The sequence below is a fragment of the Diadema antillarum genome, unplaced genomic scaffold, assembly GCF_040938485.1.
Source record: "Diadema antillarum isolate AM-2024a unplaced genomic scaffold, OU_Dant_1.0 scf00000112, whole genome shotgun sequence".
NCBI lineage: Eukaryota > Metazoa > Echinodermata > Echinoidea > Diadematoida > Diadematidae > Diadema > Diadema antillarum.
Window position 1 is genome coordinate 446736 of NW_027271001.1, and position 18994 is coordinate 465729.

An 18994-nucleotide genomic window follows, 5' to 3' on the forward strand; every position below is an offset into this window, starting at 1 on the left:
AAAAAATACGAGCTACAACGCAACAATGTGACTGCTACAAAATATTTTGCCGCGGAGTGCTGCGTTAGGCTGCTTTAAGGCTGCGTTCGACTGACGCGGCTATACGCAGCTAAAACCGCAAAGGTGTGAGCTGGGCTTTAATGAATATTTATGTTCGAGTTCACTCATTTTCATCGCGACTGTACCGCTCTGCCATGCTATGCCCTGAACATTCGAGATTTGTTTTGTGGGTTTTTTTCCACCTGTTCTTCCGGGACCGGTATATAGCTAAAATCATTTGTGATTGGCTGGTAATGACGTAGTCAATTCATTTTGAGAGCGCGGTTCTCATTCGATGTATGATCCTGCCATTACCGTACCACCACCTTCAGTCCCGGTCCGCAATCATAATACAGCTGGCTGTGCAGTTGACAAGTCAGTTCATTCGCTGCGTGGACTTATTCCGAACAGGAGAAATCGCCGATACTGAGTAGGTGGTCGACTCCTTGCTGATTGACCGTATATATTATGAATCTCCTTAAGACCCTTGCCATCCTTTTAGTAAGTGATTATACATTAATCTTCTCGCTTGCTCCGAACATTACGTATGTCATGATGGGGGAGGAGGCAACAATGTGTTTGAAAACACATACGCCAGATAATGTGGTCGTTAAAAAATGGTATAGAATTATTACGTCTGAAGGAGGCCCTACACTCGCATATTTTTCACCATCTTCTGGCCCGTCGAGTACAGCACCTTTCAAGTATGGCCTCTCGGAGAAAGGTGACTGTCTCCGAATTTTCAATGTATCGGAAAAGGACGTAGGAGTGTATGTGAGGACAACCGTTTTCACATCGCGTCGTGAAAATGAGATCTCCATGTCCGAGTTGAAAGTATACGGTAAGGAAACAACATGATTTGTCGTTATGTTTGGTTATATAATTATTTTTTCACCGCTGTAGTTTAGAAAGAAAAGGAGTAGTCGTAGAATCTGAGAAAACGAAACCATGTTATCATCGTGATAAATATCTTTTCTTAACAAAACATCTGAGAACACTTTTAAATTTTAGATCTTATTGATACAAATATGTATTATGTTAGTCGACTACCGGGGAAAAATATAGTTTATGCTCTACAATTGCTACTTACATCAGCAATGTGATGTTCCAGTTTCTTTAAAGGAAAATAATGTGACTCCTTCGAAACCAAAATGTTTTGATAATGTCAAGTTATCTAGATGTGATGACGAAGTAAGCATGAAATGCATGACGAAACAATGCATCATACGGATTGCATTATTTCGAACTAATTTGTGCCTTCAATAATTTCATTTTTCTGTAGCGGTACCTACCACTTCCAAACAGGAAGCCATAACGCAGGCATCAATCGTCTCGACTGCCGTCTCTACCAATGCTAGAGGCAAGTTACAAATAACGTGCAGATTATTCTCATCAAACGTTATGATTGTACCACAATACATCAACTACTCTGAAATTAATAGATGTACCTTTATTGGAAGTTACGAACTTACAGTGAACTTTGTGGATGTATTCAACTAAAATGAAGATTACGAATACACCCTGCATTGCCATCTCTTCACACTGTTAAAAGAAACCAAAACTCAAAGAGCAATGTGGATTGAGTGAAAGCAGCAACATTATTAGAACACATCAGTGAAAGTTTGAGGAAATCGGACAATTAATGCAAAAGTTATGAAATCTTAAAGTTTTTGTGTTGTAATGACAGGATAAGGAGACTACTTCAGTTTATGACATCATAGTGTGGACAACAATAAAGAGTATACAGAAAATTCAACATAGGCCTACTTCAACTTCATGAAAGAGCACTTGGCTAACCTCTTTCAGAAAGCAGGAGGAATTATATTACCGTACCCTTTATTATGTTAGTAACAAGTTGATTAAATGTGTAATTTTCATAGAAAATGATTTCTTTTTTTGTGTGGAATTGCTCTTTGGGTTTTGTTTTCCTTGTAAATTCGTTTTAACGTTGTGAGCACATTGTGAATTATCATGCACAGCTTAAATATAACATCGTTTGTCATTTTTAACTCTCTTTGAAAAATCATGCCATAGTGTGAAATTATCTTCACACTGTGAACACTTTATAAATACATTATAGGACCCTGTGCTCTTTCCAACAGGACAAATCTGATCAGTGTATTCAATAGCTTCAGTGCGACAGTCCTATTGATTTTTCCAAATAGGAAAATCTGAAACAAACATGACAATCCACCCCTTATGCCTTTGTTTTTTAACTAAACTATAATCCCGTAACCATGTCCAATTTGAATCCTCTTTAGAGTATGTTTACACATGAAAGAGTGAGATGTATAAATAATTGTTAAAAATCATCTTAAAAGAAATAAGAATAACTAAATTTACTTATCTGTACTATCATAGGTTTAGGGAATATCGAGCTAATCGTCCTGCTTGATGAAGATGACCTACTTGTCCTTGCTGTGGATCCTCAATAAAAGATAAATAAAAAAAGAACAAAAACAGAATCTGAAGAAAACGAGGGATAACAAATTGTGTAAAACCATAGGATCCAGTGCCACAGTCGCCATCACTTCCACCATGAATACAGTGCACATGTATACGGTTTTTTTTTTTGATTCCCCGATTTCTTGGTACAGAAATACCTGACGACGGAGATGAACCACCCAAGATAGGACTGTTGGAGCTCATACTTGCAGTGGGATTGCCTGTAATCTGCATTTGCGGTGTGATAGCTGGGGTTCTGTATTGTAAATGCCGTAACAAGACAGGTACTGTATTTAATCAACTCATTCAGAGAGATATAGATAATGATAATTCTGTTCTTTTATTTTATCAGAGATTGTTCTTTTTTCAAAGAGGTTTCAAAGATATCTGAATGCTGTGGTTCTAGAGTTGCATCCCATGTAATTTACTTAGCTTTATTTTGTTTATTCGATAGTCTGTTACGATATTAAAAGAGAGGGGTCTTGCCAGATCGGCATTTTATCTGCATGGTTTGATATCATGTAATGATATTAATGAAGAAGGTTGTGAGATAATAATATATTACATATACATATATGTGTGTGGGTGAGTTTTGTTTTACAAACCTATAAACTGTTAATCCCACACAAAGTTATGATATTTAAATTCACAACCTGACATAAAAAAGCAAAATTTAAGGCATTGTCTTACATTTGAATGCAGGCATTGTCTTACATTTGAATGCACCGCAAATATCTGATTTGTCCACCGCAGTATCTTAGAGCTGATAAAGTTAATGTCACAGCTATACCACTGAAAAAAAAAATCACATATTGATGGCTCTTCCAATTTTATTTTATTATCTCTTGCCTCTTTCAATTTGTGGAAAACAGTGCACGGAGAGAGGGGCGGAAGTTCGGCATCGGCTGCCTTCCAACCTTTGGAGGTAGGTATTTGATTTCACCTGCCTTGCTACGTGCTTGTTTTGAAAGTGGAATATTGGTTTCACTTCATGTAGACAAGTCGATACGAAAGAAAAACAAAATATTTCCAGACCATTTCCTGCTTTTTAAATGACGTCTTCCGGTGGAGTGTTTGTTTGTTTGTTTTAAATTTATGAAAAGATAACTATTCAGGATTGCTTGATCAGCATGAGCTGTTTTTCATCGATGTCCTAAGATCAAACATAAAAATACAAACAAAAACTCAATCATTACAAAGAATTGTCATCAGTATAAAAATCCAAATCAGCTGCAGTAATCAAAATAACAATTGTTAACAGAACAAAACTCATATATTCAGATTTGTTTTTGCAGATCCTTCAACGAGAAGACTGCAGAGAAAGACAAAGAAAAAAAAGAATCTGAACCTAACATGAAAAAAAAAAAAACATGGCGGCATGAATGCCGACATAAAATACATGTCACACTTTTCAATGGCAGTAATAACAACGCGCAATTTAGCACACACAGTAATGAGCACACATAGATCCACTCACTCTCTCACATAATACAAGCGTATAATATGTCAATGTATACCATAACAATGGCAAAAAAAAATTATAATCATAAGATCATGAGCATAGGAAGCACGAAAATATTCCCTTGCAGTATTTGTAGAAAGAGGTTACAAAAAGACAAGAAAACTCCAACAATTGTTAATACCGAAATAAAATTCAGCAGTATCTACAAAAATTAACAAAAAAAGATTATCTGCAGTTGAGATGGTCACAGTGAGAAGTAATATTACAGAAGATATCACTGCTTATATATATATACATACGCATAAAATTCTGAACAATCCGTGCATTTTTAAGGTGTCTGTAATCTGGTAATAGTACATTATGAAGAGGTATATTGTACCATTCTGCACGTATTTTATGTCCGTGTATGTTATTTTTCTCATTGATTGTAGATGACCCGAACTTCGCAGAATGAACATGACATTTCTAATGAGAATGCCATCATGGTCTAAACTAAAGGTAAGTTAAATAAAAGTAAGCTGCTGAGCATATTCGAATGATGATTAGATATACGCGCAGCTTCACCGAAATTCCACTGTAATGCTGATACTACCACAGTGTCATTTCATTTCACTTTATTTCGACACGATGAAATATGAAACTTGCTCAGCCAGTGGCTGTTATTCTGCAAATCCGTGTATACAGTATAAACGGATGAATATAATAAGCCTATATTAAATATCAGACAAAAACGATAAAGCTGACATTAACGCAAAATGGGGAATCCCACAGTATGGGGATTGAAATCAATTTTGTTTGTGTTGAGTTTAAACAAGCGCGCAGTGTCAACAAAAGGATCACCGTCTGTGACAAACATGACACATCTACCTATAGTTTGACGTGCACGTTCGAAGTTCATGTTGCAGTGTGTACGTGCGTATAGTTTCCCTAAACGCTAAACATTGGTATTTTGTAGGCCCAGCGTACCATCCCGTGTCAGGTATAGAGAATTCATGCGTGTACTGTATATGTACTACACATAATGAATCTGAAAATACAGTGACCATGGTGTTGGCAAAAGGAGAATGATACTCGGGAGGGATTTAATTGCAGAATTATTGATCTGAGTTGTAAATATGGGACGGTGATGATGCTAATATAGCTGCTCCAAACACAAACTTGTTAGGATATTGATGTTTCTGGGAAATACATCACCTGCTACACGTTTCTCGTTATTCCATAAATATCGCAACTGACATAACGTCGGTAATAGGTGTGCATTTCAAGATGTCATAGATTGTGTGTTTAATGATCTATAATTACAAGTTGGAACAATCTTTAGATAATGATGGCTCAACTGGAAAACATCGTAATACAATGTCTCTAGAAAGCTCTCGCAATAATTTCTTTTCCTTGAACATATGCCTGGGGAGTTCAAGTGTGTTGATAAATCAACACATTCCTTGGTGCATTCAAAGTATTAGGGAGACATGAAAAAGGAAAGGGATCATACAAGTATGTTTTTGACCTTTAAACTTGTTGATCCTTGTGATGTACATGTATTACAGTAATGGAAGACATATAGGATTGAACAAATGATGATGATATTACCATAATCCTATTTATGTGTGTGTGTGTTGCGGGGGGAGGGGGAGAGGTGAGGGAAGGGCTGGTCTGTAGAAGTGGAATATCTAAAGAAGGCACTGAATATTAATCAGCATTAATTTTTATTTTTTCTCTTCTTCAGGGAACATGGTCCGATAGTGTCTGGAACAGAGAGACTGTCTTGGAGCCAGAAGCCTGCATCAAGATCTTTGAAAATGTTTGATAACGTTTGAAAATGTTTGATAACGTTTGAAAAGCATGAATAAAACATGTTAATTACTTTAATTACCTGAGTATTTATACATTGTTCTTATTTTGGCTTGGAAATTGGAAATAGACATTGAAAACACAATTTTAGTACATGTAGAACAGATAAGAGTGGTCATGTAGGTTGTAATTATGTGTTTGGATATATATATATATATATATATATATATGGTCGAGACCCCTTCTCGCAGTCTATATATATATATATATGTGTGTGTGTGTGTGTGTGTGTATGTGTGTGTGTGTGTGCATATGAATGTGCCCTTGTAGTAGAATGTATTGAGAACACATTTAAACGACCTACGAACAAAATAATGTTAAGTTATTTTGTTATTTATACCATATTAATTTGTGTATATATATATATATATATATATATATATATATTTATATATATATGTGTATATATAAATGTGTGTGTGTGTGTGTGTGTGCGTGATTGCCCTTTTAGAACTTATAAAGAACACATACGAGACCTACGAACAAATATAAAGTTTGTATATAATTATATATACATGTATATGTTATATATGTAATATAATGTCCTTCGCAGTGTCAAATTATAATATACTACAATTAATATATCACATATTTATCCGGATTCTGAACTTTTTTCCCCACAATATTACAAGTACGTCTATACATAATCTATTTTCCACTTTAACACAACATGACTTGGAAATTATGTAGTGAATGTAGTTTAATATTCAAGTAAACACGGTTATAGGGAAGGTGTATTAACTAAATGGGTAGTTTTGATTTGAAGTAGACGTAAACAGAGATTTATGTGTCTATGAAATGAGATGCCTAAAGAGGAAATCTTCTCCAAAACTCAACTTCAAAATAAAGACACAAATATTCTCGACAGAACGATACACAAAGTGACAAAATCCGGATAAGAAATGAGGTAGATATTACATTTTGAAATTTTTAGATTTTTTTTTGACCAGGCCTAATGAATAACCCAATCAGCAAGTTGACGATGTCATGCTCTCACAATTTCTTATACATTTTATGTACGTAAAAATCTTATATATCAGCTGTAGGCAAACTTGTCTTAAAACCATCCAAAATAAAAAAGAAGAACAAAATAACTCTGATATATCTTGGTATGGGAATATGCTATTACTTGTCTTAGCTAAAACTATTTTTTGTCCAATTTTCATCTCTATAACATACATGTACATGAAATATTGTGAGGTATGACGTCATCAACTCGCTCATTTGAATATTCATAAGGACTTGTCGAGAAATGCTTTCCGAATAAAATATGAAATTTCGAAATGTCATATCTTCCTTATTACTTATCCGATTTTTGTCATTTTTGTATAATTCTGTAGGGAATATCACTTCTCTTGCTTTTGAAGTTTATTTATTTTGGGGTGGATTTCTTCTTTAATATACCAAACACATATAACCCGATATCAACTGGGCCACATTACATACGAAGAAAATGATAAGATGATATCATGTAAGATAATGAGAAAACAATAACCTAGTAACATTTCCAATGCATATTCGAGATGATATGGCCATCCAACTGCATCTAAATAGAACTGCCTGTGGCACCAGTCTGATAACTGGTATATTTTTCATTTGATTTATTGTTTGTGCATGTCAGACATTAACATATCACTTCGAAAAATAATAATACAAATTAGTTTGGCATTCTATTATGGTTATAACTTTGCGTATGAGCCAATATATGAAGATCATCGTGGAAGAAAGAATACCATAATTATGTAGCCTATATACGAAGAAATTCAAATCACGGCATGCAGGAGGGTCCTCAGCAAACAAAGCTGAATTTAAATGGATACACAGGAAAGCAAAATAGTTTGAATTAACTATCAATAAACTTGGATACAGCAATACAACAAGCTTTCATGAAACAAAACAAAACAAAATACTAATAGACATCTTCTGAGGTGATGACTATAACAGAAAGGAAGTTACAATGAAAATAAAAGTTAATGAGAAAGAGTAGGATTAAAAGAGGGAGTAATGGAAAAAAAGACTACCCATTCACTGTACAATAAATACAACAGGTGCAGTCACTTGCTATTTTTACTTCCTTGCGGGACTTACCCGGGCAGGTATACATTGCTCAATGAACGAAGTAGGCCTCCAAATTTGTGTAATCGGCTGCGTAGTACATGATCGAGCACCACCATACAAGCCACATTTTTTACGAATATATTATACATTGCTCGTGTCCATAATGATATACATGTATGTGTGTTTGTGTATGTGTACGTCTCTGTGTACCAATATGACCACTGTGTCTGTACACAATTTGTGTCTGTGTTGTTTGTCGGTTTGTCTGCCAGTCTTTCTATCCATTCCGCCTTTGTCACTGTAGGCTTGGAGGCTACTTATACTGCGAGAAAAAATGAAGGCACGTGTATGATACATATTCTTGAAGCAATGATTTTAATATGATAGCATTGATTATTGTTATCAATAACATTTCAGTTATTATCGACAATATATAGCTGCGATGTACGGGACCCTGCAATTAATATAATGGATATACATCTGGCATATGCCAATGTAACATCGTTTGTCCCCCCCCCCCCCCCCCACGCCACTCCCAACCTCCACTCCTCCCTCCCCCCCCCAAATACAATCGGACTTTCTGCAGCGATAACTTTAAAAGTAGTGAATCAATGAGGAAGTTATTTGAAGCTATAAAACAATAATTGATAACTTTCATCCTACAGTAAACCCTATCCGACTTGCTGTGGATGTAAGACCTACGGATCGAGGGACGGGGGCTATGTCATGGGTCCGTTTCTTCCAAGTTTGGCCTTCGGATTCTCGGGGCACACCGATCAATAGGAACATTTCTGCTCACAACTGTGTGATGCATGAAGGGGGCTCGAAGGACCTGCTCACAAGGGTGTAGCCATAACAACACGAGCTCTTGGGGTTATCATTTTCCCCACTGGGCTTATTGGGATGGGACATGCAGTATAGAGTGTCCCCCAACACCCTTCCCCAGATCTCACCCCATGTGATTTTATACCTCTTGGGGTATTCGAATCAGAAGGTGTTTACATCTGTTGATAGTTCGAGGAACATGGAAGAACTTGAGCCTTGAGGCTAGAATCCGTGACGAAGTCATGACGTAATTGTTATGTGCAGGACCAACGTCGCATTGTCAGGATCCATTGTATGTGCACAGACGTGCATGGTGTAATTCATTGTTCATTTCGCTATGTCAAAATGAAAAGAACATAATACGAAGCCACTTTTTCAATTCAGCTCAGAATACCTTCGTATTTGTAAAGCGTGAACACAATAGATTACGAATCTCCTTACAATAACAGAGACTCCAACCCCAAGCACCTTCTGATCTGGAGATTCTCCCGCCTGAAACCCGGCCTTGCAAACGGGAGACTCCAACTTGATGTGCGCGAAGCGCGAAATTCCTTGCTGCCGGGGTCCAACTCTAGGGTTCTAGATGTTATCTTGTGCTATCTAAGGCTTATTTTTCTACATACGATGACACTAAGTGAAAAATCATTTCAAACGGGAGAAATTAAATCTCAAGCGGGAGAACAGGAGATTTTGCAAAAATGGGCTTTCGGCGGGAGATCTCCCGTCGAGAGCGGGAGAGTTGGAGTCTCTGCAATAATTGCACGGAAGGGGTGCTTTACAAAAAAATCTCTATATTGCTTCGTGACCTCTGATGATGCATATTGAAAGATGTAGGTATATATTGTTTCATACTCAAATCGCTTCATAGCTACTTTTAAAGGTATAGCTTCAAAAATTCTGACTGTGTAATTTTTCTTCTTTTTTTTTTGGGGGGGGGGGCGGTTTGTTTGTAAATCCTGTACTGAGTCCCTAATGCTAAATCTGGTTCTTTTCATTACGTATTCCAGACGGACAGGTCACAATATAAAACACAGAATTTTAGAATGAAAGTATACACTATCTCACACTGCCACTTAAAAGTAAATTCCCCTCTCCGAACATTCGAGAAACATTTTCCCACCAGTACTTCCGCTTAGCAACGAACCACATGCAATATATTGGCTCAGTGTAATGTAAATTAACAATCATAGCATGTGAGAGTGCAGTCCTCTTGTTACATGAGTCTCAGCTCGTATAGATATCTGAGAAAGAGCGATAAGTGCTATGGTGGATCCAGTAGACGTTATTTTCTTTTTTCTTTTTTACATGATGTCCTTTTGTAATTGCACAACCATTGATTGCAATGAGGATGATAATTCTCGTGATTCTACAGGCGTCTTCCCACTTGTATTTCTGTAGTTTTTCAATCAAGGAATAGTTTGGGAGAATTGATATAGCAAGAGCAGTCCACCGACAATAACGGAGCAATGAACCATTTCAGTGATGATAATGGGTGCCAATGATGTGATTTCAAGCGCGACTGCACCTCACCAGGGAGGTGAGACACCTCCCTGACCTCACTGACACCGAAAGGAAATCCCCATATCATTCTATTTCTAGAATGAAGGTCCCTACTCCTACCAGTTGTTCGATTAGTCTCAATTTTTTTTTTTTTTTCAATTTCAGTCAAGCTCTAACTGGAGTGCAGTCTTCATTGGGTACACGATCATGTATGCTTTACATAGATCGAAGCACAAGAGATAGGGGGTTTGGTGAACAGAGGTTTTTTCTTCTTCTTCTTCTTCTTCTTCTTTTTAAAGAATATTGTATCAAGATATTTCCTCTAATCGTGCAAGCCCTGCATCCCCCCCCCCCAAAAAAAAAATAGTCTAAGGGGAGAGTGTTACATTTTGGATAGCCGTAAAAGGCTGGAAAAATTAGAGAGAGAGAGAGAGAGAGAGAGAGGGCGAAAGGGAGAGAGGGCTGTTGGCATACAACTGCATATGAATACGCATACATTGTATAGTTTCAGTCAACTGTCACGTCCAATCATCGATTGACGCAAGGAAGTGGGAAGCAAAGAACAGAAAAGTACACTGCGTGCGCCTCCCAGTCCCACCTGCCTGAGATAATCGACGCGTCCAAAGCGATGGACCCGTGATCCACACTGCCACTCAAAGTGTATCTGCGAACATTCGAGAATCATTTCCACGCCCCCCCCCCCCCCCCGCAACCTGTTCTTCCGAGTAAGCCGGAACCAATAATTCATAATTGGCTGTGTATTGTTTGCAAACAGTATTTGAAGAGAGTGCAGTCCTGACGTTGGTATGCACATGTAGGCCTATGTCCTTGCTTCTTAATAGAGGCACTGTAAGCAGAGTGGATCGAGTAGACGTATTCTCTGGATAGCTGATTGTTGTTATGATTTTGTTTCCTACGATCCCTTTGGCCTTCACAATGGTATCACTTTTGTATGTGACGACTGTTGTGACAGGTGATCAGAAGGCAACAGTAGACCTAAGAATCCGCGGGATATCTGGGTGCTTTCCTGGAGAGCAAACAAAACCAACGAGGTGATCGCAACGTGGTCACCATCTGGAAATTCTTGGATTGGTCCAGCTCTGAATTTTACAAATGTTGAGCGAGACGGATGTCTGCGTATATATAATGCCGCAAGGGAGGACGGCAGTGGATATAATTGTGAAATTCTTTTTCACAATGGCTCTGTGAAAAGGCCTAAAACGTATTTCTACAACGACAAGATCCATGGTAAGCAACAAATCTATACATGTATACTAGTAGGTTATTCCTGATGTTTCTTTGAATTATTGCAAATCAGCATATCCAATATGTAGACAGTCGTAACAACAGGAATTAAGGTGTTCCTGTGATTGTAAAAACAGGTTGATGTATTCATGTTCTATATAGTTACACAAGCTGCTTTTGTTACCTCTTTTAGATTGGCCAGAATATTTGTGTTGTTTTGAAAGGGTTAACAACAAGCTGGCAGTATTGATATCGTCTAGATTCTATTCTCCTTTTCTTTCGTCTGTTCTGCATAGGCCTACTCCCCCTTTATTTTCTTTTTTTAATCTCTTACACAGGACTATAGACACTAAAATCGTTGAATTGATTTTTGTGCCCCCCCCCCAAAAAAAAAAAAAATAAATAAATAAATGAATAAAAAAAATAATAATAATAATGAAGTGGCCCGAAATAAAAAATAATGGAAAAAATCATTTTGAAGTTCAGCTGCCTGATCAGGGCACCAAAAGATTGTCTTTTGGAAAGTTGGTGGCCAGACATCAATACTCTTATAGCGGCCCCTGGCCGCCTCTACACCGCTATCAGTAATGTCGAGCACTGCTCATAATATATAAGTAGAAATCGAAGTTTCGATACCCTGAAGGGCGGAAATCTTTGTTCGGGGAACTGTCAGGTTTAGGCCGTTTTCACACTTTACAATTGCAACTGCAATTGATTGCAATTCTGGTTATGATATTAATTCTCAGTTTAGTGCGTGTATATATGCAAACCTCAAAAATGTGCAGCATGAACTCCCAAGTTCATTGACCCTACCTGCCAAAATGTCGAAAATCCCTCATAAAATCCATAAAAATTCCCGGATCAGTACAACAATTTAATCATCTGTTCTTTGTGTCGTTTACAGCCTTTCTGCTAGTTTCATCTAAATCCGCTCAAAACTTTTTGAGTTATTTTGCACAACAAACAAGCCAACAAACAAATCAATGCCGATGAAAACATAGCCTCCTCCCTTGGCGGAGGTAAAGGAGATGATGTATCATGTGGGGTTTGTTTGATATCTATTTCCCAATTTTTGTTTGTGTTTTTTTTTTTTGCTTGCTTTTTGTGTGTGTGTGTTTGTTTCTTTTTAGTGTGTATTTTTTTGATAACCCATTTTCTGCAAAACCATCCACATCCATAGAGGAAGTCACAACACCGGTATCAAGTGTCTGGACTCCAGTAGCAGGCTAGTTATACAAATCGTATTACAAATACATTGTAGTGCAGAATATTTTCATGAAACGTTAATGTCCTGTAGTACACTAAGCACCCTGAAATTCATCAAACTTATAAAACGAACTTAATAGATGTATTCCCAAAATTTAAGAATACCAATATTAATCTGGGGGCTCACTGCGACTGTCCCAATGTACGACACTGTGGCACAGGGGATATGAGTCCCGATTCCCAATCGTAAGACCAAAGTTCGAATCCAACCCAATTCTTATGTCCTTGGACATGTCCCTCTCGACCCAAAAATGCCCATGGTGTATAAATGGGTACCATGGTAACGCTACAGGGTATAGTAATATGGTAGGGTTGTCTTGTAGAGCAGTGGCAACACCGAAGAGGCTATACCATGGATAAAGAAGACCATCCATGTTATTACTTGCGACAAGAAAATTTGAAACAAGGATTATATCCCAAGCATATACAACACACCAAAATAATAATCGCCACAGATTTGTTTGTGGAATAAACTAGTCCTGCAATCTTGATTATTGCGCATGTCTGTTCCGTTTCCATGTGAATAGAACATGCAGCCTTGATAACGGATTCTGGCTTACAGAAAACGGTAATGCAATGAACTAATTTGACATTCCAGCTTTTGTTTATTTTGCCTTATGTTTATTTTCTGTAGAACCATCCACATCAAAAGCGGACGCACAAGAATCAACTGCCGAGCCTCTCGCCTCTCCAGGACAATTCACAAGTATATAGTGCCGTCATTATTCTTGAAATTTTTACCATTATTAAACTTACTCGTAACTTTTCACTTTAAACTAAATAGAATACAGCTGTTTATATATCCAGTCACAATCTACGACAGGATAATCTATATAAACATGACACCCTATGTCTATATCACGCCTAGTTTTCATCGCAGTGTCAATGAAATGAAATGAAATGAAATGAAATTCATTTACCAAACAAAACAAACATCGTCAACAAAGTCACAGCAATGAATAGTTGAGATATAGTTTTGACAAAAGAGAACTGGCAATAGCGTGCAGGCTAGTCGAAGCCAGTCCTTAAAATGATATCGATTATAATATAGCATATTTACAATATTCACAGAAGAACTGTTGTATGTACATATTTACATGTTTTTATAGGGGATCATTAGGTGATACGCTATCAGCGTATCACCTATTGTGATTGTCAAAATCTCTCTTTATTTCTTTTTATTCTTCTTTCTTTCTGGACAATTTTGTGTCATCAATATCTCAAGAATGACATTACGGAATAACATGACATTTTCAGGGAACATGTCTCATGACAATATCTAGCCACAATAAGGTTTTCATGACAGTAACATATCTATGACGTCGTCTAGGCGCCATTTTGTGATTTTTGGACCATGTTACATGATCGATCATAACTTCATAACTAAAGGTCATTTCTGTATCATTTTTTGTGGACATAAAGTTCAGGTCACGTTCTATCTTACTTCTTTTGATGCTAATTACCTAGGACATCATTAAGTGCGCGTAAGCGCGCGTCAAAATTTTAAAAGGCTCAAAACAACTTTCCAATGGGAAATCTCGAAGTTTCAGACAATTTTATGCGTTTCAAACAATTTTGCGCGTGCGCGTCCGTCCGCGCATTTTCGCGCGCACAGCGCGTCAGCAACATGAAAATACACTTTTTTTGACAGATTTGGATTCCTGATACTTTGAGCAACAATATCCATTGATTTCTAATCGATTCCTACAAATAACAAAGCAATGCACTTGCGTCAAAGTTCAAATTTCGCGTGCGCGTCTATGTGCAAATATAGTGAAAAAACATGTCTTTGTTTATTTCGCCATAGCTCTTTAAAACGTCAGGTGACCCTATGTTTTTATTGCATATTACAAAAGCATATAAATTGGACATGACGTTTCAAGTATCATTATTTCCATAATTACATTATGACGTCATCATATCGTCATCTGAAATCAAAAAAGTGGAATTAATTTTTTTGAGGTACTGTTTCTGACATTCATTTGCTCGTATCTCTGTTGTTTAAGCTCAATATTATCCCAAATTCAGATATGTTGTACTTTGAACATTTGCCTTTCAAGTCCATGTCATGGTTTAGAAATTTGATGACGTCATCATGCTTTAAATTGTGTTTAAAGGTAAAGACGCAAAATCGGACAAGTTTACGTGTTATGTCTATGGGAGGTGATTTTTTTAGAAACCATGCATTGACTTGACAACGTTTAAGCACCTTTATCTCAGCTGATTTTGCTTCATTTCCTCTGAAACTTATTTATGTTGTAGCTGTGACAATAAGCTGCAGTAATCATGCATTTTATTCTTTGAAATCTCCTCATGAGGTTGACAATTTTGCAATTTAAAACTGAAAATGAGAATGGAATGCGGACCAAACGATTCCTGATTCATCTTTCACGTACATAAGCTTACGTTCCTCTAATTTTCTCGTCGAGACGTATGGTCGAGTGGTTAGAGGCGTCGTCTTAGAAACGTGAGGTTGCACACGTACGGGTTCGATCCTCACAAGAGCACGAAAGAAAATAATATATTTTTTTTACTTTTTTTCTTCAATAGAGTACTACACCTTCGTCCATGTAGAAATCACGTTTGCATGTAAACACACCTATACGCACACACTCACACAGTATACCTTTGTTTTGCGTTGGAGACTGCATTACTTCGACTGCTGCAAAATTATAGTTTTGCAGGTTGGGCTTTTCAAACTGATATAGTATACTGTCACAACATGAAATTTGTTCATATTAATTCAGTAACACAATGTAGTCGTGGTTACTTTGTGCTGATTTATACATGTAACAAGCTATACATTGTAAAAAAGGTATTCAGTCTTCTGTATTGATGATTATTTGTCAATTAGTGGTTTTTGTGGAGTTTCAGATAGTGATAAAAAGTATGGATGATAAGTGCAGCGATAATTCCTATAGTTAGTTCAAAGCTGTGTTACAGATGTTTGATACATACATTTAGCATTGTGTGTGTGTATATACGTGTGTATACAGGTTGGCCATATGACACATGCTAGACAATTACTCTTAATTGATTAGCAAACGTGATCAGCTATGGAACTGAATATGGTACTAATGTATGATGTTAATGATTCTGATTAAACTGTGACGAGTTTAAAGGGATAGCGTAACTGTGTGTAAAAATAAGGCAATTATAAGGATATTTTAGGGCAATTTGATAACCATGCCTATAATAATTTCATACAGGTACTAATGCCTGCCTCATATTCAAATGATAGATCGTCATGTCAATAGCAAACTGACAACGTACGATGAATGTGTTATATATTGAACAACTGTCTTTCAAGTCCATAACGTTCCCCATATTTTCCCGTCGAGACGTGTCGCCGAGTGGTTAAAGGCGACGTCTCAGAGACGTGAGGTTGCGGGTTCGAACCCCACAAGATCACGAAACAAAATAATTAGCTACTTTACTGTTTTTTTTTCTTCAATTTTGTATTACATATTCGTCCATGTAGAAATCACGTTCGTATATAAACGCACCTATACACACACACAGACACACACACACGCCATATCCCTCTTTTTTGTGTGTTGGAGACCACATTGCTTCGACTGCAGCAACATTTTGCAGGTTGACTTTGTCAAACCGATCATAGTATGTAATGACGACGACTGAGGTGTTGTACTTTGAACAATTTTCTTTCAAGACCATGTCATTGTTTTGTAATTTGATGACGTCATTACACTGAAAATTGTGATTAAAGGCAAGGTATCAAAACCAGCCGATTATAGGTTTTATGTCTGCGGGACGTATTTTTCCCAAGTTGCCAGAAATGGCATAGCGACCTCAGTCGTTACAAGGCCGCTTTTCCGTCTAGCAATGCAATAGATGTTCACACGGCCACGTTAGTTGAGTGGACATTGACTTTCCCCCCGTTATATCTATACATTGTTGTTGTTTTTTTGTCTTACCATTTCCGTGGATGACCCGTGGTCGAGTGGTTACAGATACGGTTTCGCATGCACGCTCAATATAACTTCAAGGTGCCTATATCACATTCTTTTCTTTGTCGATCACAGATGACTGTCATCTCATGACCACAAGCGTATCACCTAACTCGTCCTCAATGTGACGAGTTTTCATGTCTCGTTTTTTATTCTTCTTTCTTTCTGCCACATTTTGTGTCGTCAATATCTCAACAATGACATTACGGAATAACATGACATTTTCAGTCAACATGTCTCATGACAAAATCTAGCCACAATAAGGTTTTCATGACAGTAACATATCTATGACGTCATCTAGGCGCCATTTTGTGATTTTCGGACCTTGTCACATGATCGATCATAACTTCATAACTGGATATCATTTCTGTATCATTTTCGGTGGACATAAAGTTCAGTTCAGGCTCTATCTTACCTTTTAACGCTAGTTACCAAGGTCATCATTACGCGCGCGTTTGCGCGCGTCAAAATTTTAAAAGGCTCAAAACGACTTCCCAATGGGAAATCTCGAAGTTTCAGACAATTCTAAGCGTTTCAAACATTTTCTCGCGTGCGCGTCCGTCCGCGCAATTTCGCGCGCAGAGGGCGTAACCAACATGAAAATGCAATTTTTTTGACTGATTTGGATTTCTGATACTTTGAGTAACAATATCCATTGATTTCCGATCGATTTTGACCTATAACAAAGGAATGCACTGGCGTCAAAGTTGAAATTCCGCGCGCGCGTCTTTCTGCAAATATAGTGAAAAAACATGTTTTTGTTTATGTCGCCATAGCTCTTTAAATCGTCCATTGACCCTATATTTCTATTGCATATTACAAAAGCATATGAATTGGAAATAACGTTTCAAGTACCAATATTGCCAGGAAAACTCATGACGTCATCATATCATCATCTGAAATCAAAAAAGTGGAATTAATTTTTTTGAGGTACTGTTTCTGTCATTCATTTACTCGTATCTCTATTGTTTAAGCTTAATATCACCCCAAATTCAGATATGTTTTACTTTGAACATTTGCCTTTCAAGTCCATGTCATGGTTTTGAAATTTGATGACGTCATCATACTTTAAATTGTGATTAAAGGTAAAGACGCAAAATCGGACAAGTTTACGTGTTATGTCTATGGGAGGTGATTTTTTTAAAAACCATACATTGACTTGACAACGTTTAAGCACCTTTATCTCAGATGATTTTGCTTCATTTCCTCTGAAAATTAAGTATGTTGTAGCTGTGACAATAAGCTGCAGTAATCATGCATTTTATTCTTTGAAATCTCCTCATCAGGTTGACAATTTTGCAATTTAAAACTGAAAATGAGAATGGAATGCGGACGAAACGATTCCTGATTCATCTTTCACGTACATAAGTTTACGTTCCTCTAATTTTCTCGTCGAGACGTATGGCCGAGTGGTTAGAGGTGTCGTCACAGAAACGTGAGGTTGCACACGTACGAGTTCGAACCTCACAAGAGCACGAAAGAGAATAATAATTTTTTTTTTACTTTTTTTCTTCAATGGAGTACTACACCTTCGTCCATGTAGAAGTCACGTTCGCATGTAAACACACCTATACGCACACACTCACACAGTATCCCTTTGTTTTGCGTTGGAGACTGCATTGCTTCGACTGCTGCAAAATATTGCAGGCTGGGCTTTTCAAGCTGATCATGGTATATTGTAACAAAATGAAATTTGTTCATATCAATTCAGTAACACAATGTAGTCGTGGTTACTTTGTGCTGATTTTATACATGTAAGAAGCTATACATTGTAAAAAAAGGTATTTGAATTGTTTCTTTAAGTCAGTCTTCTGTATTGATGATTATTTGTCAATTAGTGGTTTTTGTGGAGTTTCAGATAATGATAAAAAGTATGTATGATAAGTGCAGCGATACTTTCTACAGTTAGTTCAAAGTTGTGTTACAGAGGTTTGATACATACATTTAGCATTGTGTTTGTGTGTCCACGTGTGTATACAGGTTGGCCATATGGCACATTCTAGACAATAAATCTTAATTAATTAGCAAACGCGATCAGCTATGGAACTGAATATGGTACTAATGTATGATGTTCATGATTCTCATTAAACTGTGACGAGTTTAAAGAGATAGCTTAACTGTGTGTAAAAATAAAGCAATAATAAGGAAATTTTAAGGGAATTTGATAACCATGCCTATAATAATTTCATACAGGTACTAATAGCTGCCTCATATTCGTGTGATTGATCGTCATGTCAATAGCAAAGTGACAAGGTAAGATTAATATATTATACATTAAACAACTGTCTTTCAAATCAATATCGATGTTTTCTAGTTTGATGACGTCATCATA

At 37.0% G+C, this 18994-nt stretch overlaps 1 protein-coding gene across 1 annotated transcript; it reads left to right on the plus strand.

The window, feature by feature from the left end:
• Positions 1-576: 576 nt before the first annotated feature.
• Positions 577-5766, plus strand: LOC139719609 (uncharacterized). The gene is made up of 6 exons (XM_071631017.1): positions 577-880; positions 1322-1399; positions 2637-2768; positions 3357-3409; positions 4378-4444; positions 5673-5766. The coding sequence occupies exons 1-5, from the start codon at positions 592-594 to the stop codon at positions 4435-4437; spliced, it is 612 nt and encodes a 203-aa protein (XP_071487118.1). The 5' UTR covers positions 577-591; the 3' UTR covers positions 4438-4444; positions 5673-5766.
• The last annotated feature ends 13228 nt before the right edge of the window (positions 5767-18994 follow it).